We start from the raw sequence: 24010 nt of genomic DNA, 5'->3' as shown, positions 1-24010 counted from the left end.
ATAACAGCAAATGAGAAACAAAGCAAGGAAGCTACCGTTTTCTTAAAGTCCTGATGGTGCCCCCTGGCGGGCTATATTAGGTGTTCTTGGCCGGGCTGAAGTTCTTCTGATGTATGTTCCCCAAATTTGGGGCAGTCTCATGCAACCAAATTTGTTGAGGTTTGGCATTTTCCTAAGGGCTGAGGCTGATTCCATGAATAGTCTTTCATATTTGAACTTGCTGCGGTGTATTATTGTGGCTTTCTTACACCTTATTCTGTGGCGAGTATCCAGAGCATGGTCTGCAAGCCCAGAGTGGCTGTACTGGTGAAATCAGATGTATTCCTTGTGTTCTGAGATTCTGATATTTTCTGTCCTGCCTGTTTGGCCAAAGTGGGACAATTTACAGCTGCAAGGGACTTGGTATACACCACGTAGGTCTAGGGGAAGTGGTTGGTCTTTAGTGGAGCGGATAAGGTATGCAAATTTTCTATACGGTTTGTAACAAGTGGTCAAGTCGTTTTTTTAGGATTTTGATTTTTTCCGAGGTGCCTCGGATGTAGGGAATTGGGATGGATTTAGAGTAATCTTTTTTTTCGAGGGGGGGGTGGATAACTGGTTTTAGTATTTTTGGATTTTTTTTGGGGGGGGGGGGGGGTAGCCATTGGCTGAGAAAGTGTTAAGGATGTGATTTAGTTCAGTGGTTTAGGGCTTGATCATTTGAACAGATTAGTTTAGCCCTGTTGAATAGTGCCCTGTTGAATAACTTTATATTGTTGTGGGGGGGGAGATTGTTGGTGAATGTATCTGCCTGTATTTTCTAAAAACTGAGAAAACCAAGGTACTATCAGGTTGGCAGGTGACTAGTGTGTCTAGGAAAGGGAAGCTATTGTTTTCCTCTTTTTTCCAGGGTGAACTTGATTCTAGGGTGTTGGTTGTTTAAGTGTGTTAGGAAGGAGAGGAATATTCGGGCCATGTAGCCAAATAGCAAACACATCATCAACATACCGAAGCCATATAGTAGGTTTTTGTGGGGCAGAGTTTAAGGCTTTCTCTTCAAAAGTCCCCATAAAGAAATTGGCCAAGGATGGGGAAAGTGGTGAACCCATGGCTGTCCCCTCTATCTGTTTGTAGAATTTTTCTTGCCAAATGAAATAGTCTGAGTTCATTGTGAACTGAAATAGGGCTGAGATATCAGGAGGAAATTTAGCTTCGATGAGCTCTAAGGTTTCTTTGAGGGGGACATTTGTGAATAAGGAAGAGATGTCAAAACTGACCATTATGTTGGAGTGTAAGGTTTTCTATACTGGCTTTGAAGTGGGCTGAGTTTTTTGTGTGTGATGGTGTGTTGCCAGTATAGTGTGAGAGTGCTTTGGCTAAATATTTAGCTAGTTTGTAAGTGGTACTCAATCATACTGACTACATAGGTAAGCTTAAGGCTTTACTATTAGATCGAGCTACTTACTTCCCCCATTGAATACAATCCCACAACTCGCAAATTGGAAAACTCCATATGCTCCTTAAGAAGGTCACGTCTTGGCCTGTGGAGATTACTAACAGACAGACTAAAACCATATAACTCTAGACACTCCCCCCCTCCCGTGTATGTATGTATGTATGTATATATACATATGTATGTATATATATATATATATATATATATATATATATATATATATATATATATATATATATATGGGCTCCCGAAAATACATAAAGAAAATGTGCCATTATGTCCCATAGCGAATGGCATTGATTCCCCCACTTACAAACTAGCTAAATATTTAGCCAAAGCGCTCTCACACTATACTGGCAACACACCATCACACATAAAAAAAAAAAAAAAAACGGCCCACTTCAAGCCAGTATAGAAAACCTTACATTCCAACATAATGACATAATGGTCAGTTTTGACATCTCCTCCTTATTCACAAATATCCCCCCTCAAAGAAACCTTACAGCTAATCCAGCTAAATTTCCTCCCGATATCTCAGCCCTATTTCAGTTCACAATGAACTCAGGCTATTTCATTTGGCAGGAAAAATTTTACAAACAGATAGAGGGGACAGCCATGGGTTCACCACTTTCTCTACCCCTTGGCCAAATTCTTTATGGAGACTTTTGAAGAGAAAGCCTTAAACTCTGTCCCACAAAAACCTACCATATGGCTTCGCTATGTTGATGATGTGTTTGCTATTTGGCCACGAACACCTAATATAGCCCTTCAGGGGGCACCATCAGGACTTTAGGAAAAACGGTAGCTTCCTCGCTTTGTTTCTCATTTGCTGTTATGTAGCACTTGCTTGCACGTGTCTTTATCTTAAGTTTCCATGAAGATGGCAACGTGACGTTGCCGAAATATTGGAAAGCGTATATTAAAGTTGTTTTAATTTATATTTCTAGTGTACGCTGTCAATTCCTTGTGTTAATTATCATGTTTAACCTGTGTATAAGCCTTTCTACAAGAAACACCATATAACTATATAACTTTAAAGAATCCTTTCTTTAATGGCCAAAAATGGAAGCTACTTCCGGCAGCAGGATGAAGGTCTCATACCAGGCAGTTAAAGTTGTCTGCCACCTAAAGACATCACAGATGTACATGTTGCAATGGGATTTAAATTCATAATCTCTAGGTTGGAGAGCAGATACTATCTAGGCAACAACCATTCTAAATCTGGATCATGCATATATTTCAGATGAAAGGTGTCATTCTGGGGTGTGTGTGTGTGTCATGATAGATCACACTATAGTATGTTTAAGTACATGTCTGTTTAAAAATTATGCTACCTAAAGGAAGCCATAATTCCTAAGTAGAGATGACTATAAAAATTACAGAACAGTTTAGAAATCCTGTACACTAGCAGTCCTGTTCTATATGAGGTTATGAATATTGTTTTGCATTAAGGGTTACACATAACATAACTATCCCAACATCATTGACTGACCAAATTCACTAGGTTTGTTTGACTTAATATAGACTTTCTTGCATATCATTCATTCTTCACTGAACATTAACAATTAATGTAACACTAGTAGTAAACATTAGCAATTAACATTATTGCAAATAGATTAGAAGGATATTATTAATCCATTGATGTCATAGCCAGATAAGATAGGAACTTAATAAGTTTCCATAAGTTACCAGAGAGTTTACAAGAATATAACTTGTGGCATAAGAATTGCCTTGGATTGGCACTATTTAGATGGACTCTACCCAGGAGCCCATATAATAATTGACTTTAATTGGTGCTTGGTAGTTTTACTGGCCTGACAGTTGTTTCGGAATAGTTGGTTCTCATCAAAGACCAGAAAGAAAACCTAAAGAGGGCGAAAACTCTCAATTCAGTACCACAGTGTTAGAAAGTTATATTATTCATAAATGAATTCTCAATAGGTGCATAATTAATTATTGAAATAAAGAGCCTAAAAGGCTTCAATCTGGTATAGTAAATTATATAGATTAAAAGGATATTATTAATCCATTAATGTTGTAACCAGAAAAAATAAAATCTTAAAGTTTTGAAATTTACCAGAGAGTATAAATAATATAACTTTCTAATATTATTGTTATAATTATCATGAAAGACTTCCAGGAAGTCAAGTACTCAAAGGAGGCTGTAGATCACCTACACTGGTTCTCATATCTTCTCTTAAACTCATTCACACTAGATGCACTCGGTACTTTAACAGGCAAACTATTCCACTCACTCACTGCTCTTTGAGAGAAAAATCTAGCTCTCACCTCTTTCTTAACCTCACACAAACTAACTTTCATGGATGCACCCTTGTCCTCTCCCTACCTTCTATATAATGAAAAATTTCATCAGTTAATAATGCATAACATCCTTTCAGAAGTTCATAGACCTCTATCATATCACTCCTTTTTCTCCTGTTTACCAGTGTCTGCAGTCCACATACTCTCCATCTGATCTGTCCTTGTAATCTACATTCCATAATCTCAGTTCATCTTTGCACCCTTTACACAGCTTCTTTATCCCTTCCGAACCCAACAGACCAAATTTGTTCAGTATAGTTGTATTAAGTTGTAGTCCACCAGTATAATATGCCATTTGAAATCTCATCTCTTTAATTGGTCACCTTAAATCTTTTAGATTTCACACCCACCATACACCACTTTCTGATACCTATCCATCAACCATATTCTCCAATTTATCAACAGCCTTTCATGTGGTATCCTGTTAAATGCCTTAGGAAAGGCTAACAATATCATAGTATATCAATTTTCTTTATCCAATTCAGTCGCAAAATTATTCTAAAATATGAGCAAATTGCTAAAATGTGATCTCCCTTTAGTAAACTCCATGCTGTTCTTTTCAAAGTGTAACTTGTCTGTCAACCCATTTTTGCATTGCAAGCTGTTACCAGCTTCTCTAAAATCTTCATCACACCAGAAGCACTAAGATCAGTAGCTAGACAGATCAGATTTTGTGCCATCTTATACAATAGAACCATCATACATTCTTTCCATTCCTGTGGAATCTTTTCTGAGCTGAGACCCAAGTTATCCAAGCATGTCAAGGGCCAAATCATTTTGGCTGAATATTCCTTCAGCATTCATTCTGACGATGAACAACCTATTTTCTTACCCACTGTAGGGTGAATGCCTCTCCCATTGTAGGCGGTTTGGGTTTACTACTACTCCCATGGTGACCCAGTCCCATCAGAAACTAGGTTTTTGCCTAGTTTCTGATGATAACTAACTGTTCAACTGCAAAGCAGTGGTGAAGATGAAATCCAAGAAGTTAAGAGGCAATCATGGAACCAGTGAAACTGCAAAGCACTAATAAAAGGCAACTATGTGGGGCTCATGGGTAGAGTTCCATTTCAAGGCAATTCCTGTGCCAAAGGTTATATTCACATAAACTGTCTGGTGAATCTCAAAACTTAGGTTTTCTCTCTTGATAGGCAGTTAATAATAATGTTAATTAATTATGTACTACTATCATTCTATACACTGCATTAGAGCATATGATATGAACATATGATAATAATAGAAAACATTAGTAATATACTTTTTGAACATGTACAACAGTTTATTTAAAACAAAACAACTGATGTTATATTTTGATGAAATCCACAGTAAATATGGTATAAGATATTACTATACTAATAAGTTGAACAAATTATCTTGATCTTTTTGAACTTAAAATGATGTTTTTTCCCTTATTTAATGCAGATTGTGATAGATAATGGTCCTGCAAGGAAAGTAGGGATAGGGAGAAGTTTGCAGAAAGCTGGTGATCTAGTTGGAGACATGTTTGAAATCTCCACTCTTCGTCGAGAGGCAAGTTTTTGATTGCTACCTTAATTTATTTTTTTAAAAAGTTGAGATTGCCTTAAAATTTAGCTTTTTCTTTTTCACTGTAATCTGTGATGATGCAATTTTTCTTTTTACCCTTCTATGCATTTTCTTATAACACATCAACTAGTTGCCACTGCTAGTCTATGTATTCTCCACTGCTAGAAGTGGAGAATTTTTTGAGTCATTAGAAAGGTAGCTGATATAAAGAAAAATCTGGTCCCTGGTGACTTATACAGAAGAGTAGGACATGAATACCAGGCATATAGAAATGTTTTGGGAAAATTTGAAGAAAGGAGCAAGGCTAATAATATAGTAAGTAATTCCTGTGCCAAAGGTTATATTCACATAACCTTTGGCACATCTTTCAATGTAAAGATGTGCACAAATTTACATGGAGAAAAGATATCAGGAATAAGAATGTTTCATTGATTGTATTATTGTGGATAATGATACCTTCAAGACACGAGTATTATTAATTAATTATTATTACATGACACCTCCAGGGAGTCCAAAGACTCATTGAGAGAGGGCAGCTACTCTACAACTGTCTTCACCTCAATCCACCTACTACAATGAACCACAACTACTAACTGCATCTACCAATAGCTGTAGTGTAGTTGCAGTTGGTGGAGTGAGGTGGAGACAGTTGTAGAGTAGGTGCCCTCCCTCGTATTTTCAGACAATCACAAACATCCATGCCCACTGTGGGATTGAACCTGCAACTTCTTGGCTAGAGAGCAGATACACTAACCTCTCGGCCAGCCAGGCCGGCTATTTCAAATCCCCTAGTATACCAGGGGATTTGAAATAGCTTGCAATCAGGTCTAGTTTTCCATCCATAATAATAAATGTAGCTCAACCATGACTTTGCCGTGTAATCCTGAAATAATACTAAAGCATACATCAATACAATTGTTACTGTAGTATGCTAAATCACTATAGTACTACTGTTTTAGTAGTCAGAATATCGATAATGAACTATGGTACCATAATGTTAAAAAATATTTAAATTGTTAAAAATTATAAACCGTGTTATAACAAAACCTGTGCTATGCAAGGTATTACTATATCACACTGAAAAGAAAAATATGTAAAAGTTTTTTTAAAAAAGAATCAAAGTTGAGCAGCTTTCAGAGGTAAACTATGGAGCTTAAGTATACCACTATTGGAGTCAAAAATGAAGGATTCAAAACAATCAAATCTTTTAGACTCATTGGCAAACTTTGAAGAAAACATTGATTCATTCAGAAAGCCATGTAATTAATTTGTCTGCTAGGATAAAAAATCAGAATTTCCTGGTGGACTCAAGAAATTAGAGGCAATCATGGAAAAGAAGAAAGTATATTAAAAGTTCTAAACAATTAAATCAGCATGTCATCTGAGAGAATACATAGAAAAATTTAAGGAAGAAAAGTAGTGTGTGAAAGTAGTTAAGCAAGCAGGTCTTGGAAAGATCTTCATAAGAAAGGTGGGGAAGATGTTCTGTGGAGGCTATTGAAATAGAACATGGAAAAAAGGAAATTAGAAATGGAAAAAAAAGAGTACTTTAAAATGAATCAGGAATAATAAAGGTGAAGGTGGCATGAAAACTGCAGATAAAATAAAAAAGACTATCATAGGTAAAATAACCTGCTCGTGCGGCTTGAATTACATCGGCCAAACTTCAAGGAGCCTTGAAATTAGGCAAAAAGAACACATAGGTGATGTCAATAATAACAGAGAAGAAAAATTGGGGTTAGCTTTTCATTTCTCAAAAACGAACCATATCATAGAGTGGGATAGAAGCACAATTCCTTACATGGAGGAAGACTTCTGCTCCCGAATTTTTAAGGAGGCCACAACAGTTGCCTGCTGTATACAAAACCTTAACAGAACCAAGGACTAATCTTGCCCGTGATCTGGAAGACCCTTATCAGATCCTTCAAGTCACCAGAACTGAATTATAGTGCCAACTATAGAACGTTCCTAAATAACAAGTGATATCGTGCACGCTCTATGCATGTATTGTACGTGCTCTGTTCTTTGTTTAATGTAATTGGAATCGGTTGATTATAGTTTGTAACAGTTTTTTACTTTTTAGTGCCTTACATCAGTTATGTACCCTGAAAATGCCAACAACCTTAGTTGGTGAAACTAGTTGGTATAACATAGTTGTTTATTATATGCACTTGATCAATATAATCCCATTAAAAGTCTTTCCAGGTTATCATAGATGTTTGGAGAATTATTTTGAAGGACAGTTTAATGAAATAGTAGGAGTACATATCAGTGTTTGAGGTTAAAAAAAAAAAAAAAAAAAAAAAAAAAAAAAAAGCTATCAAATATCTAATATCTAGTCTGGTTAAAAGATAGGAATAATATTCCTTGGTTATTGTTTTGTCAAAAATGAAGGAGAAGAGTGCCCATAAACTTTTATGAACTCCGAATGAATTTCTTTTGACGTTAAACCTTCTTTTACAAAGAATTTTATAACCACACGATACTCAATTTTATCCATTTCAAGGGATAATGACAGTACTTTGGCTTACAACAGCTATAAAAAAACTTACTTGTTAGAATGACTAGCTATTTCACATTAATGCTTATGGCAGATGTAACAACTTCGAAAAAAAAAATCTTTTTTTTTTTTCTAAGCTGGTACTAAGCCGCTAGTGTTGCCTTTTATGGTTTGAGGCCGAGAACTTTTCACACCACCCATGTATAAATTCATGTTTATATATGGATCAGTGTAACAGCATGGTGTTTTCCCATTGGATCCTGTGGCTAGTGTTTACAATTCCATGTTGTTTGAGTCCAGACCGCATCTGGACTGATGTGATCTGGACCTGATTAGAGATCTTCCTTTTTCTCCATAGTAAGAACAAGTTGTGCAAACATGGTACTTTTGTATATGGCAGGTAGCAGGTTATGAATTTGGTTGATGGGTTTATAGGTAACGATGAGTTTATACTTTTTTTAAATTTTTTCACTAGTTTAGACATGGCTTTTATATATGGGATATTTAAATAACTTTCATGGGTAACATGTAACAAAAATTATATAGAATTTTATTCAAAAACTCCAATATGTTTCATCCAACGTTACACGGACATCCCTAGTGAAACAGCTAACTACATTCAAAGCACGAATCACAATAATGAGTCAAAAAATGTGCTTATTATTGTGCTTATTGCAGCTGAAGTACAGGGTTTTTCAAAAGGGTGTATACAACTTTCCAGGAGAATAGAGAATAACTCAGAAGACATAAAAAAAGCTGAGTGAGTATCATAATGTAGTGAAACACATTAATTTTTGGTCACATAACTTTATTACCAAATGACAACACTAGATGGCATGGTATGTCACACCATTTGAACATGTTGACTTTCGATGATTCAGAGTGAGCATGTTGTGTGTTTTGGTTTAAGAAAACGAAGTCTTCAACACAAGTTCAGAGGAATTTCCGCACGCAATATAGCAAAGAACTTCATAGTAGGCGCATGATCTACCTTCTCATAGTAGACACAAGAATTTTGTGGAAACAGGCTGTTCTGTGTGTCATCTAAGATCAATGGGAAGGGTGCGTACTGCTAATGCTGTGGAAGAAGTTTGGGAAAGTTTCCAGAAAAATCCTTTCCAAGGCTTCTCTGGAATCAGATGGGTGTTTGTCAAATTGGAATTCCACATGTGACTGTGGTGTGTTTTATGAACAGTATTTACATTTCAGACCTAACAAATTTACCCTCCTACAACATTTGAAGAAAGACGATAAGAAGATATACCAGGATTTCTGTACGGAAATTATTAGTAGGATAGAACAAAATGAGGACATTTTGGGCACAATCATTTTCAGCGATGAGTGCACTTTCACGTAAGTGAGCAAGTAAACACTCACAACCGCAGAGTTTGGGAAGTGAAAATCTACACAGCATCATAGAACATGTTCATGGCACCCCAAAATCTAATGTTTTTTGCACCATAAAGCAAGAAGAAAGTGTATGGACACTTCTTTTTTTTGGAGTCTACTGTTACTGGTGGTGTTTATCTGGACATGCTACAAGAGTACCTAATACCACAATTAGATGACAATGACCACAACGGACACTTGCATTTCCAGCAAGATGGAGCACCTCCTCATTACCTGACAGATGTAAGGTCATACCTTGACACGCATTTCCCAAGCAGATGGATTGGTAGAGGGATGCCTGTGGCATGGCCACCGCATTCCCCCTCACCTTACACTGTTGGATTTTTTCTTGTGGGCTATGCAAAAGATAGTGTTTGTACCAACCACCACCAGTAACACACAGACAGTTAAATTTGGATGAGCTGCATTCCAGAATTACTGCTGCCATTGCTGAAATTATGCCAGATATGCTCTGCTGCATGTGGCAGGAATTGCTGGAGGCAGTCATATCGAACTTTAATTGTCTGTGTTGAAACTTCAAGTGTTATACTACATTTGTATGGTAATAAAAATTGTTCATCTATTGCTATTTACCTTCTATTGTTATTTAAATTTTTATACCTCCTTTTTGAAACATCCTGTATATGATGACATTATTAGAGTTCAAAGGAACAAATGTTCATTTTTCGAATGAAGCACTTTTAAACTCAGCATGTATGATTGCATTAATTTACCAAAGATATTGGAGACTGTCCTTACACACAGTCCTTTATCCAACTCATAAAGGACTGTGTGTAAGGACATTAGTTCTGTTGTCAGTTACAATTTAAATTGTTTTCATCATTTGTGTAGTTTAATTCTGTATGCCTAACACAGTTTCACCATTAGCATAATTTCATCATCGCATTCAAAATAGTATCAATTCTGGAAATTATGACTAGCATAGAACGTGGTATTTACGATCTTACACCCACAGTAGCTAATAACATTTGGTTGATTGTAGCTAGTATTCTAGCAAAATATTAGTGAGTTTAATAAATATATTGTTTTCCTCTCTTGGTATTGTTTATTCCGTAAAACATTATGAATCATCGACACCTAAGCCTCTCTATACATATTCAAATTCTCTACAGAGAAGAATGCACATAAAGCATGTCAACTTGGTAAGTGAAATCTAAAATTGTCAACTCAGTTGGCTGGTTTGGACACAAATACCATTCCATACCATCTAAGATTCCACAAAAGCTTAATGTCTTTATATGCAAGCAAACTTACTGCTAATTCGAGAACAGATCAGCAGCACTCATGTCGAGTTAGCAAAAATCAATGCTGCATGAAGAGCTTTTGGAAATGCATAATCCAGAACAGTGGTCGATTCTTATCACCATCTCTGAAAATACTGCTAGTAAAGAATTTTTAAAAATTAAGAATTACCATCTGAAAAAAATTGCATCTCTTCAAGAGTGAAACTATTCCTGATTGCAACTACATCAGGAACACATAGTGGTGAATCTATTATCACAGACTCTCTCAGAAGATGCTATCAGCACACTTAGTCACAGGCATAATTTCACCATCGCATTCAAAATAGTATCAATTCTGGAAATTATGACGAGTATAGAATGTGGTATTTATGATCTTACACAGTAGCTAATAACATTTGGTTGATTGTGGCTGGTATTCTAACAAAATCAAGACCTCCCAGGAATAATATTCCACCTAAAAAAATCAGTGCTTAAAAAGTTATATAGGAGCAAACAAAGTTTTGTAACTTGGTCTGAAGAAATTGCCAAATAACTCAAACCTTGTCATATCAAACCACTGGAATATACAGGGCCCCTAAAATTCATGAACCTAATACCACCTCTGTCTTATAGTAGACAGCATAGACATCTCCACCTACATACTTGCCAAACTTATCCAAATCGCTTTCCTCCCTTACATGCAACTCTCTCTCATCTATTAAAAATTCTGCACATTTACAAATGTATCTTTGACAGAGACCTTTAACCTAACCAAGCCACTTTCTCCCCCCCCTTTCATAAATGAATTATTCAGATTCATTATATGTGCAGGTATTTCCCACGGAAAGGAAAAAACATGCAAACAGCTTGATGAGACTGCTATTCCTCCTCCTCCCAAACATTTTGAAAACCAAGCACTCAACATAGCCACACTTAAACCAATAGTTTGGTTGCACTGTTTTGATGTATTTGCTGTTTGGTCCATCCAGACACATTAGAAACATTTTTGGCATCTTAATACCTTAAAATAAACCTCACCATTAGAAAAGAAAGCAACGATCGTCTTCCCATTTTACATAGACTAGTGACACTTCTTAGTGGCTCATTATCCTTCTTCATTTACAGAAAATCCACTCACACAGAAAGGTATATACCGTATTTTCTGGTGTATAAGACACACTTTTTTACCTTTTAAAAATTCATCTTAAAAATGGGGTGCGTCTTATATAATGAAGGTAAAGGTTGCTTCCTTTTTTCAAAGTCATACGCACTCCCTTTTATGTTCCAAGATCTTTGTAGGCGATTAATGGTGCAATCAAATTGATGCGCGACTTCTAGTGCATCATTGGCTAAGAACGGGGAGTCCTTATTCAAGTTTCATAATATCTTATCCGAGTAATCAGTTACCGATGTTTATCAGTATTGAGTTGACGTGTTGAGATATTTTGTGTTCAGTTTGATGTTTCCCTGTAGATTTTAGTGATGGAAAAAAACAGGCGACATTCATATACTTCAAGTTACAAATTGCAGGTTGTAAAATATGTGGAAGAACACGGGAATAGGGAAGCTGAAAGACATTTTGGACCTCCGCCTACAGAAAAAGTTTTTTTTAGGTTTTTTCCCAGAAAATTGTATTAAATTTCTTGGGTGCGTCTTACACATAGGAGCGTCTTATACACCGGAAAATACAGTACATAATCACACCACCATCCTTTCCAAGTATGGCATCCTCAAAACTCTTACGCACAGAGGCAGGTCTATTTGTTCAAATGACACAGCACTTTTTAGCCAGTGGCTATAGTCCATATAAAATACTGCATACATCTCTATCTTTTTACCACACAGGATCACCACAAAACTATTGTCATCGTATGTGTTAAGAGTACATCTGAAAAAATAGCCAAAGTTCTCTGCAAATATGATCTCCATGCCACTTTCAAACTTTGATCTTCAGCTAGCTACCTTCATACATTCTCCTAAAGATCAACTTGAACATCCTGGTGCATATAAAGTTCCTTGTGCTTGCAGTTTAGCCTACTTAGGACAGATTGGTAGATCAGTTAACATCCACCTGGAAGAACACAAAAATTACATCTGTATGACGAGTCGGGATTGGCAGACCATGCTCTGGATACTCCTTCACATAGGACCAGATGGAGGAAAACATCTTTATTACATAGAAATTGTTATAGATTTGAGACTGTTTTTAGAATCAGCCTCAGCTATGAAATAGTCTTAACCTCACCAAGTATGCTTACATTAATTTATCCAAAATCTGGGAAACTATCATTTTAAGACCTGATAGCCTGACTTCTCTAAATTAACTTTGTGGTTATCCAGTCCATAGAGGCATTATTAGCTCAACAATATTAGTTCTGTTGTTGGTTATAATTTAAATCGTTTTCCTCAATTACGTAGTTTAGTACTGTGTGCTTATTGTAGCTATAATTGTGCTCCAATGAGGCTGGTTAGAAATCTGGTAAAATATTACTGAATTTAATAAGTTTATAAAATGCTTTGTGTTTATAAATGTCCTCTTGAAAAATTGAGATTTTTTTTTTATTTTTCCTACCTATTTTTCAAAAATAGGTAGAAAAATGCATTTTTCTATTAATGAAAAAGACTGCATATACTATCCATGGTACATAAGCAGGTTGATCTTCATGCAACATCAGTTATCTCAAAAGAAAGACTAAAAAGGGTTGGAAATTTTTCCACTTGGTTATACTATAAATTAAATATACCAAGAAATTATATACTTGGTTTAATCCTTTATCCAAGTGTAAGCAAACAAAGTTCGCACCTGAAATATAATCAGGATTGGAGCAACTCGTATATAGAAGCTAATGACTTCACATCACTTGCCTTAGTATCTCATAATGCAAAGCACATATCCTTACGGGTATGTAAAATGCTATGCATTATGGGATGGGTCACTACCCACACTGATTTTGACCTTTATTGAGGTATCATCAGTGGGAGCCAGACCGACCCACTGAGTTGGGGTGTGTTTTCAGATTTGTTCCAGTAGCACACTTTTCGCTGTTTGCCTTGGTTCTCTGGTGAAAACAACGGGGCCTTGTTTAACCAGGCAACGCCGCAGCCGGCATGAAATTTTGTCATGTTGTACCATCATTTTGTGTTTTGGCTTAAGCCAATAAGAATACAATTTGGTCGGCTAAATCCCAGCCCATCCTCGTTTGTTCAGTATCCAGATAGATGCCCAACAGGGTGCACCACAAGGTGAGAATTGGACATTAGGTCAGAAGCCCTGGTCAGTTCTTTGCATTCTTTTAAAGGCTATGTGGAGATCTCGTCTCAGTTATACAGCTTTGACCCTTAAGCACCCCGTAGCCAGACGGTGTCACACCTTATTATTAAAATACTCTGGATTAGATATAGTTCTTAGAAGTTTTTCCACTTGGTTATACTGTAAATTAAAGATACCAAGAAATTATATATTTGGTTTAATCCTTTATCCAAGCGCAAGCAAACAAAGTTTGCACCTGAAAATGAAATGAAAATAAAAATATGATTTCAACCTTAGCCAGACCTCTGGGTCTGGCTCCCACTGACAAGATCTCAATAAAGGTCGAAATCGGTCTGGATAGTGACCCTTCCCATAATGCTTAGCATTATACATACCTGTAAGGATATGTGCTTTGCATATGGGATACTAAGGCAAGTGATGCGAAGTCATTAGCTTCTATGTATGAGTTGCCCCACTCCTGATTACATTTCAGGTGCCAACTTTGTTTGCTTACACTTGGATAAAGGATTAAACCAAGTATATAATTTCTTGGTATCTTTAAGACTAAATCTATGGTTTCTAGATTCTTGAAATTTTTTAATAGTTGGGAAATGGTAGTTCTTGAGAATTCTCAAAAATTTTATTTTGATTTGATAGTTAGTTTCTCTTAAGTAAGAATTTTTGTTTATTCATGATAAAACTAATAATGAACTGTACATTTTAATATATAAGAAAATAGTAAAATTTGATTAGTATTAGATATTAAAAAATAAGACTCAAATTTTGACGATTGTAAACAAACTGTTATATTGGTATGGCATACAGATAGGTCACAAATATGTGACCTATCTGTATGCCTTGGTTCACTGACTTTAAGATTAACATAAAAAATTCTCTGTATGTACTATTGCTGGAGAAAAAAAAATTTAATACCCAACAATATTTACATTTATTGTTAAAATAGAATTTTAAAGAACAGCTTTAGTCAGAAAGTCTGGATCTTTGTTTAGTTACAAATAAGCCTGAAGCAGAAAAAATTTTATTTCGATTGACTTAGGTCTGTAGTGCATTTAACAGAATTTTTGGTTTCAGTGCCACTACACATATCACTTCACATGAATTCATTTCACTTTTTGATGATTGAATTAGCTTTGATTTTCCTATTGGAACGAATATATCTATCTCTGCTTTTAAATCTTAGATAATTAGATCATAATATCACTTTCTTTTTCCATTTAGCAGATTCCTGCAGGGCAAGCCTTTTTTTACAGCATAACATTTGCTCTGAATGTCAGTACTCCCCATACTTGATAAAATAGCTATTACTGCATAGAATAGATACTTTCAGTGTTAAATAGTAAAGTTAGCTGTATTAAAGCATCTGAGCAGTTTGGTGTGAATATCAAAACTTAAATTTTCTATCTTCATTTCTTCATATAGGATTTTGAATTCCATATGGGAAAATCAGAGTATGAAGATGTACTTCAGTGTAATAATCTGCCTTCTTCTCAAACATCACGGGGACATCAATCTCCTTTTGCCTTCCTCATCATGGCATCCGGAATGGATCAGGTTAGTCATTTAGTTACCATATTTATCAGTGATAAAAGAGGTCAAAGTTCACAAGGACTAAGGCCATACCATAGTTGCATTATTTAGTGCAACTGTGGTATGGTATGGTATGGCCTTTATGCAGACTCTCATGTGGACACTTCAATCTTCTGTGACACGAATTCTCATCATGTGGTCCAATACCAAGCTTTAATTGCAGCCTCAACTTTCCAAAGACCTACCAAATCTGACACATTATCATTCCATTTCATCGATAGCCTGCTAACCCTTTTTCTAGGTTCTCCACACTCTACTAATTTAAAATGTTTTTCCTCTCCACTTCCATTCTTTCTGAATGTCCAAATATTCAAAACATTTCTAGTTGAAATGTTTTGGATCCTGGAGATCTTATCCTAGAGAGAATATCAAAAGAACTCTGACTCATTATGCTTGAGTCAGAGTTAGTTCTTTTGATATTCTCTCTAGGATCCATCTATTAGTCTTTGTAGCCATTGTGTGGTCTATTGAGCACATCACCAAAGAAGGCTGAACTCTGTATACATTTCTGAGGCAGAAGCAGACTGCTAAGAATAATAGAATTTGGAGAAAAATGATGTACCTTTTTTTCGTGTACTACTATAATATTTTAAGTTTTCTGTAACACTACATATCAAAGCTTATCCTTTTCTTGTATCAGACTTCTTTAGATTCCAACTTTACATTCATAAGTTGTTACTAGGCCTTTAACTAGGTGGGAAATGAATTTCATAGCTTGTTGGAGACCTGAAGTAGCTTACAAAAGTTCTATTGGTCTTTAGAGCAGGGTTTCCAGACTGTGTAAAAAATAAATTAAAAATGCAAAAATATATAAAATTGATAAAAATAGAAAAAATTCTTTAGCTCACCCACAGTACAAAATGTACTATAGGTTTGCAAATAGCCTTTTAATGGGCGGGAGCAGCATAAAAAGAAAAAAAGACAGAGTCTCTTATTATTGTCCTGACTGTTCCTAGTTTTCTGAATGGTAACTATTTGCATTGGTGGAGCCTCAATTATTTCCCTACTATGCTTACAGTGCATCACAGTTCTTTCTCTGGATTTTCTTTAAGAAACTAGGGTTGAAGTTCAGTTCTTCTGCTCTTGCTGATCGTATTAATTCTGTTAAGAATTCATTCTAGCTCTTCCCTGTACCCCTCATTATAGAAGAGTACTGTCATTACATACCTTAGGTTGCTGACCCACCTGCCATCTATTCTAATTCTTGTCTTCAGTTCATCTATTGCTATGTGCTTGATGCTTGATGTTCGCAAGTGAGTGGGGGGGATGAAGTAATTGCTTACTCAAATCACTTGGTCCTACACTTGACATCATAGTAACCCCCTTGTTCACTGTACAAGCTAATTATCTACCTGGTAATGTTGAGAGATGCCTGTTTTCTAAAGTGTCTTGTGGTCTATTGAGCACAGCACCAAAGAAGGCTGAAATCTGTATACATTTCTCATCTGCCTGAGGCAGAAGCAGACTGCTGAGAATAATAGAATTTGGAGAAAAATTGTGTACTTTTTTCATGTACTACTACTGCTATAATATCTGGTGCACCCCCCCCCCCTCCCAAAGGTATATGTCAGGAGTTTGGTGATATATTATGGTAGTAGTACATGAAAAAAAGTTATATCATTACTAACTTCTTATCATCAGTTTTCCTCCAAATTCTATTATCTCAATCCTCCAATATGAAGAGATCTTATTTCTCTCTTCTAAGACACTTACTATATCAATCCACCTAGAGTTTGTTCTTTCTGTGTCTTTTTCCTGCCATCCTGGCAGCGAACACTTGTTTTGCTAACCTTCCCACTCGTATTCCATTTAAGTGACCATGACACCTGAAATTAGCTCTGCTAATATATTCCTGGATGCTAAGAATGTCAATTTTTTTTCTGATATCTTGATTCAATTTTAATTATACTGCCATTGATGCCACCTTTTCACTCCTCTAATCTTTCTCAGAACTCTATCTGCATCCAAGAACAAGTTTCATCACTATTGTTTTTTTTTTCTGATCTCCTCAGAGATTTTTTTTTTTTCTGTCCCTTGTGAATGACCCATAAGGGATAGAAACACAAAAATGCATTTCATTTGGTGGACAGATCATGTATAACTTGTCATATACATGCAACATTGTCCATATACAAGTAAAGGCACAAGAAAATGAATAACAATGATAATTATCTTAAAATACATAGAGATAACATATGACATATTAAGGCATAACTAATGATAAAAAATAAGCTATTTACATTGCTGAGAATAGAATTACAAACTTTTATTTAAGAATAGAATATACAGTTAGTTAGATTGAGGTTTGATCAGTGCAAAAAAGCTTTGTTCATATCCCTGAATATAAATGATGTACATCATGCATATTCATGCATGATGTACATCATTTTAAACAAATTTAAAATGATGTCTATATGATTAGGCATGTGTTTGAGCAAAATGATTTCATGATCTGTGTCTATTCTGTCCTGAGTAAGACCAGATATGAGATTTCTTGTATTAGGAATCTGTTATTGTTCATGAAATTTCTTCTGTGTGGAATAGCTGGTTTGTCCAAATAGAAGAGATGATGTTTCAAAGCTGGTCCAAAATGTGAGAGATGATTTCAGGTGCCTTCCATTCTCATGACACTTGGACAGTACCTGAGCAGTAAACACTTGAAAGAGACAAAGCTGAAAGTTTATCTTTGATGGATGGTAAGAAATAAAGTTCATTGATATAAAAAAAAAACATGACATCAGGTTATATTTCTTCAGGTTATATTCTTGCAATTGGTTTAGCAATATCAGAGACATAATGGAATGAAACCCCACATTCATTATTTCAGATATGTGAACTCAGATTGATAATGAGTTGAATATTTCAGGAGAGCTAATCACTGAGAATTCTGAGGATCTACAAAATATGGTTAATAAACTAGCAGAAATCTTGATAAATTTAGTCTAAAAATACCATGGTTTCTATAAATTAAAGAACAAAGAGAAAAATCACAGTAACTCAAACTGCATGATGAATTTTTATGTAATTCAGTGAAAAAGCAGTCCGGTATGAGATGTGAAAGAAATTGTAAATAAACAGTTTAATTCAGTAATAAATGGGTATGCAAAGATAATGATCAAAAACAAGGTCAAAATGAGAATGTCAAAGTGCTTCAATAAGGAACGTGGTCATCCCTCACAGCAATGTATTATAATGCTGTAATAATGACCATTGCTCCTGCAAGGCTCTCCTAAGTGCCTGAAGGTTTTGGGAAGTGGGGGGGGGGGGGGGAGTTGAGAGCAGCAACACATCTACCTAGAGCATCCCAGACATGCTCAATTGGATGAAGGTCAGGAGACCTGGCTGGCAATACACACACACACAAAATTAATCAATGATGAAAGGGATGAATAACAACCTAAACATAACTTTAAAAGATTTCCATAGAACAATTGTGTGTTTATATATATATATATATATATATATATATATATCTTGAATGTCTAGACACTTGTAATGAAAAATGTGAACATGAAATAAAAAAAAAAGAATTCAAGTTGCCAGAATGGTGTTTCCATATAAAACATACTGATAGAAAAGTCAATATAAATGCAGCTGATAACTTATGCATATTCTATGTAATGTGCATATATTAGAAACATGGACTATTGGGAAAGCACGGGAAAGGAAACTGGTGCATCTGGGATTTGGTTTCTAAGAAGAATGATGGGCAGATTAGCTGGATAGAAAAAGTTACAAACACAGCTACTTGAAAGAGAACTTATTGAATGAGACTGGAAAGCAGGGAAATGAAATTTTAGAATATGTTAAGAGAAGAACAACTGAACATCATGATCATCACAAAAAAAACTCAAGGAAGAACAGGCTGTGAAGGACATAGCACACTATGCAGAGAAAAGCACCATCCAAATCTTTAGAGATGCATGAGAGAAGTACAGACCATGGTTCCGATCAGAGATAGCATCTGAATGAATGTTCTATCCCTTAAATATCTGTCTGTCTTTGCTTCAACCTTCTTGTCCTGATAACATTCCATGTCAGTTTTGAGATCCATTGGTTTAAGATTTTCTCATTTCATCAAAATGTTTACTGGCTGTAAACATCAAAATGTTTAGCAATATGCTTCTCCCTCCCAGTCATTTCTGGCATCATCTTCCAGTAGAACATCAAATCTTTTCACAGCTATGGAAGCCTCCCAAGGGGGATTATCTCTCCTAGGGATAATCTCCCTTGCAAAGATTTATAGTCCTAGTTTGGCAAGGAATTTTAAAAATCAAAAATTAGTTAATTCAACTAATTTTTGATTTTTAAGATTGCATCAAAATGCAAGACATCACCTATATCTTGCATTTTGCTCCTCGACAGCTATGTCCATCTTTGATGGACATAGCCGTCAAGGAGCAAAATGTATGTTATCCATTTATTCACTATTTGCATGGTTGGGATGTAATCAGTTTGGTGTCTTAACCCATCATTGCCAAGTATGGGTACTGTTAGAAGCATATGTTAGTAATAACTAATCTGTTATCTGGAATTTGTCCAGTGTCTTTCATCACAGCTGTTTCCTTCTGAGACTTAACCTGCCACACTTGGGCTTGACTATCTTTCTTTCTTCCTTTCTAGAATGAAGAAAACATTTCTCTCTCTCTCCTTGGAAGCAGTCCAAAATAGCCTCAAATTTTTGTTAAACTCCTCACTTTGTTATTCAGGCTTGGCTGTGTAACATTGCATAAACTACCATGATTGATAGGCTGGTAGGATGTCTCAAGTCTAGTTAAAAGTATTCTGCTATTTATGGGTTTGTGTCCAAGAAGTAATCGTACATAACCTTTCCTCACTACTGTAAGCTACTCTGTACTTTGAATTTTCTCTGGACTGTTTCACCATCCTGCATTCAGAAACAACTCACTCCATCCTGTTAAGTCTCTGTAATTCTCAGGATGCCTTTCTGACTCCTCTCTCTACAAAAAATATCAAGAGAATCTATCTGAATTCTCCACCTCCCGACATTGTATATGTCTGAATAATATTTACCTCTATTCACAGTATCATTGACTTGCAGTGGAGACTAATGTGACCTATCATTGATTCTTCTGTGCAATAGTTGATGCATAAGTTTCTTTGAGACACAATTATTTTGGTTTTTGGAGTGAAGTCACTGCTGGAAAAAGTAATAGTGTTATAGATGCCCTTTCTTTTCCACAGTATGGATGAAAATACCTTAAATACCATTGGTATGCCTTCTTCTTCATTCAAAACAACACATTTTAGGACTTCCCTTATCCACCTGAAGGGATGCACCTGGTGGGAGTGAATTCTTCTTGAGGAAAATAGAACTGCTTCAGTGTTTTCCAGTTCAATTTGCTGAAAAGTTGCTAGACTACTTCTGCTATAAAACGTCAGGGTTTTTTCTCCCAGAACCCCCCCCCATCCCATATACAGGCAAATCAGCCAGAAAACACATAAGTTATAAACAAAAAATACTATTAGTGGATCCATGAGCAGATGAATCAGGCCTATATCCAGGTCAGTATTCCTGACTGTAGTCCGTGTGTGTGTTCATGGGGCCCATTTGCCTGCTTTTGGATGACCCCCCCCCCCCCCAGATCAACTGGCGGAAAAACCCTGCTGTCCACACCCAAGACCGATTAAGTTGGCTATGGCTGAGGAAGATCTTTAAGCTCCTCACGTTGTCGATGGGAATCGAACCTAGGACACTCCTTCCCCTGGCTAACCGTACGGACTTAGTAAAGATAGTCAGTTGATACAGAAATAAATAATAGAATAAGCTTGATTAGTATGGTGGGGACCAGTTAAAATTGTATCAGACAAAAGAGAAATTATCCAAAACACCAAACTAGCGGTATATATAAATCAGTGTTCAAATAACTAAACACATGCAGCTGAGGAGTAGGATAAAAACAAAACAGTTGATCAGCAATTGTAGAACAAAGATATGAATCCTGAAGAAAATTGGCAGATGGAATAGATGGTGTAAATTGCAGAACCATTTTGAAAATGAAATTGTCAGAAAAGAATTGTACATTACTAATATTCAAGAAAGTGGATTACAGCAGAGATGGATTAGTTAAACAAAATGAGAAGTAAAATCTGGTGTTTGAAGGAAACGACATGCAAGGTAGTACCTTAGACTGAAATATAACAGCAGTCATTGAAGATTTCACGTGTTTCACATCACTAGTGTACAGAAGTACATTAGTTTAGAGGGAAACTAGTAATGAAGCCATAATTGGGTTAAACTATCAATATTTTGCTTGTGTTGCATGTCAGTCATTGGTTATATATATATTACATATATTACAGATAAATGTATCATACATATGTGAAGATACAATACTTTTCACCTGAAGAAATGCATAGATCGGTTATAAGGAATTTCATCTTCATTTTTGCCATGGTGACTCCAGATTTGCTAGAAGCATAATCATATGCAACAGTACTTTTATTCTGGTATTAAATACTGCACTGTTTTGTGAAATAATCTCTTGTGAATTTAAATAACAGATGGCAGTGCATATTTATTGGGGTTTTATGACAATTCTAGATATACAGTCACATTCTTTTGCGATGTAATGTGAAAAAATAGTGCTTATATATATGTGAAAGGATTGAAGTAACATCTAACAGCTTTTTAATCCTCTTCTCTACATTAAAAAAGAAAGTAAATGCGCTACAGAATTCAGCCATCAGAATTATTATTTTTAGATAGAATATTAATATGTAGTTTCGAAAGATGTTATGTTTCTCTTATGGGTTGCTAATAATTTATTAGATTTATTAAATTTATTAAATTATGTATTTTTTTAATTAATTTTTGAATTACTTTATATTATTATCTTATTTATTTTTCATTTTCAGCATGGTGGCGACTCAGAAAATCCTCTGAAATATTGCCATATTGATATAGCAGCATCTTCTGGACCTTTCCCGGGAATTCCTAGTGGTGCCCCAGTACTTGCACTTTCTTCTCGGTTTATAATGGATCGCTTTTCATTAGAAAGCCATAAAACTGCAAAATCAGAATAATTATATTATCAATGATGCATTGAAAGTATTATTGCAGCTTCCATATATTTTAATATTAGGAAATAATTTGGGAGAGGAAAAAAAAATTTTTAAGCTTCTGTGATAATTTGATTAAAAACAAGCTTATTAAAAACGATTAAAAAAACAAGCAAAGAAATGTTTTGCATGTTAATTTTCTTCCTGTGTTTTAGAGATTTCATAGTTTTTAACATACATATTTAAAATTGCAAAATTATGGTTATTTTCTCAAAATTCCATAACTCATCTTAATCAGTGAACCAGATTCTCCATGACAGCCCATGGCGTTACTTTGTTGTTACTAACTAATGTGATGAAACAACAGAGTGAAATTTGTAATTTCACATATTGATCTATCCAAATGCATTTTGCTGTAATTCGAACTATCTACACACAAACTTTTAATATAAAATTACTATTGCCACTTTGTTTTTGCAAAATCATCAGATTTAAGATTGCAGTCTTAAACATTGATAAATATAGCAAGTTTTCCTCACTGGAAAAGAAACATTGTGAGAAAAATTTTGACCTGTTTGCACTTATTGTGTGCTTCATTATACGCAGAGTGCGAAGATGGAATTATTGATGTAAGGGGCTTGCATCAATAACTCCATCAATAATTCAGCTTACTGCAGCCCTTGCAGTAAGCTGAATTTTCTTCTGGTACTTCAGGGCTTGGAAAGTGGACAAGAATTTTAGATCAAATAGAGAATGAAGGTCATTCCAGTGAGGATAATTTCAATGGCTTGCTTCAAGCAGGTGTTTGGTTGGGAAAAGTGGAAGAAATAGTTTCTTATGGATAGGGTGAGTTGAAATTCTAGAATTTATCTGATTTGGCACCTTTGTAGTGCTAAAGGACACAGTTGGGAGTGATTGAATAAATGCCCTTCTGGAAGAGAGGAGACTTGCTCCAGGTTGTGGTCCGAGTTACTGGGTAACCTCCACCCACAGTATATCTGGAAGGAGAACTGGTTTAAAAGAGGTCGAAAGTATTTGGAGAGTTAAGAGGGTTATTGAGAAATCTGGTAGGCAGGTGTATGATTTGTGTTAGGTCATTGCTTATAGCAAAGACCTCTCATTTAGCTTGATTACTGGTGCTGATAAAAGAGAGTCAGAATTGTGGACATTAAGGTATTCTAGGAAGATTACTTCACTGTTTGGATAGCTGGGTTGCAGATGGTCATGTTTCATGGAGAGGAAGGTGAAGAGGTCAGAGTTTTTGGAGTTTGGAAATCTAAATTTGCTTAAATCCAAAAAATCACATCTTAGATATTAACTTGGTATATTTCCTTAATGACTCAATGAAAAGTAAGCATGTTCATCATAATCTATCTTCCCTTAACTGCATCAACGTCAATATGGATGAAATATATTAATTTTCATGCACTTCGCATCCATAGTAACTTTGATGCATATACACTCTAAGCCAGTTGGATGGTTCATAAAAACATACTCATGTTTTGCCGAACAGGTGATGCTAAAGATATCTGAAGAAACAATTCATCCTTTTTTTCTATTATACTGTCTATAATTCTCTATTTTATGCAATAACCACCCATATAAATGGAATAACTCTTACAAACTATCAAGTAGAAAATGGAGTGATTCATTGAAGATGATCAAAAATGAATGCCTGGCATACATCTGATCAT

At 35.5% G+C, this 24010-nt stretch overlaps 1 protein-coding gene across 1 annotated transcript in view; it reads left to right on the top strand.

The window, feature by feature from the left end:
- Nucleotides 1-22497, top strand: part of Dip-B (Dipeptidase B) — a 93995-nt gene extending 71498 nt beyond the window's left edge. Inside the window, exons 13-15 of the mRNA XM_090414946.1 lie at nt 5180-5287; nt 15126-15257; nt 22173-22497. Of these exons, the coding sequence (XP_090271072.1) occupies nt 5180-5287; nt 15126-15257; nt 22173-22340 (408 nt within the window). The 3' untranslated portion in view covers nt 22341-22497. The remainder of the gene's footprint in view (nt 1-5179; nt 5288-15125; nt 15258-22172) is intronic.
- Nucleotides 22498-24010: the final 1513 nt, after the last annotated feature.

The sequence above is a fragment of the Typopeltis vanoorti genome, chromosome 26 (genome assembly GCF_054136105.1).
Source record: "Typopeltis vanoorti isolate ZY-2024b chromosome 26, IOZ_Tvanoo_1.0, whole genome shotgun sequence".
Taxonomy (NCBI): Eukaryota; Metazoa; Arthropoda; class Arachnida; order Uropygi; family Thelyphonidae; genus Typopeltis; species Typopeltis vanoorti.
Note: the sequence above shows the minus strand (reverse complement) of the source record. Positions and strands in the feature narration are given on the sequence as shown.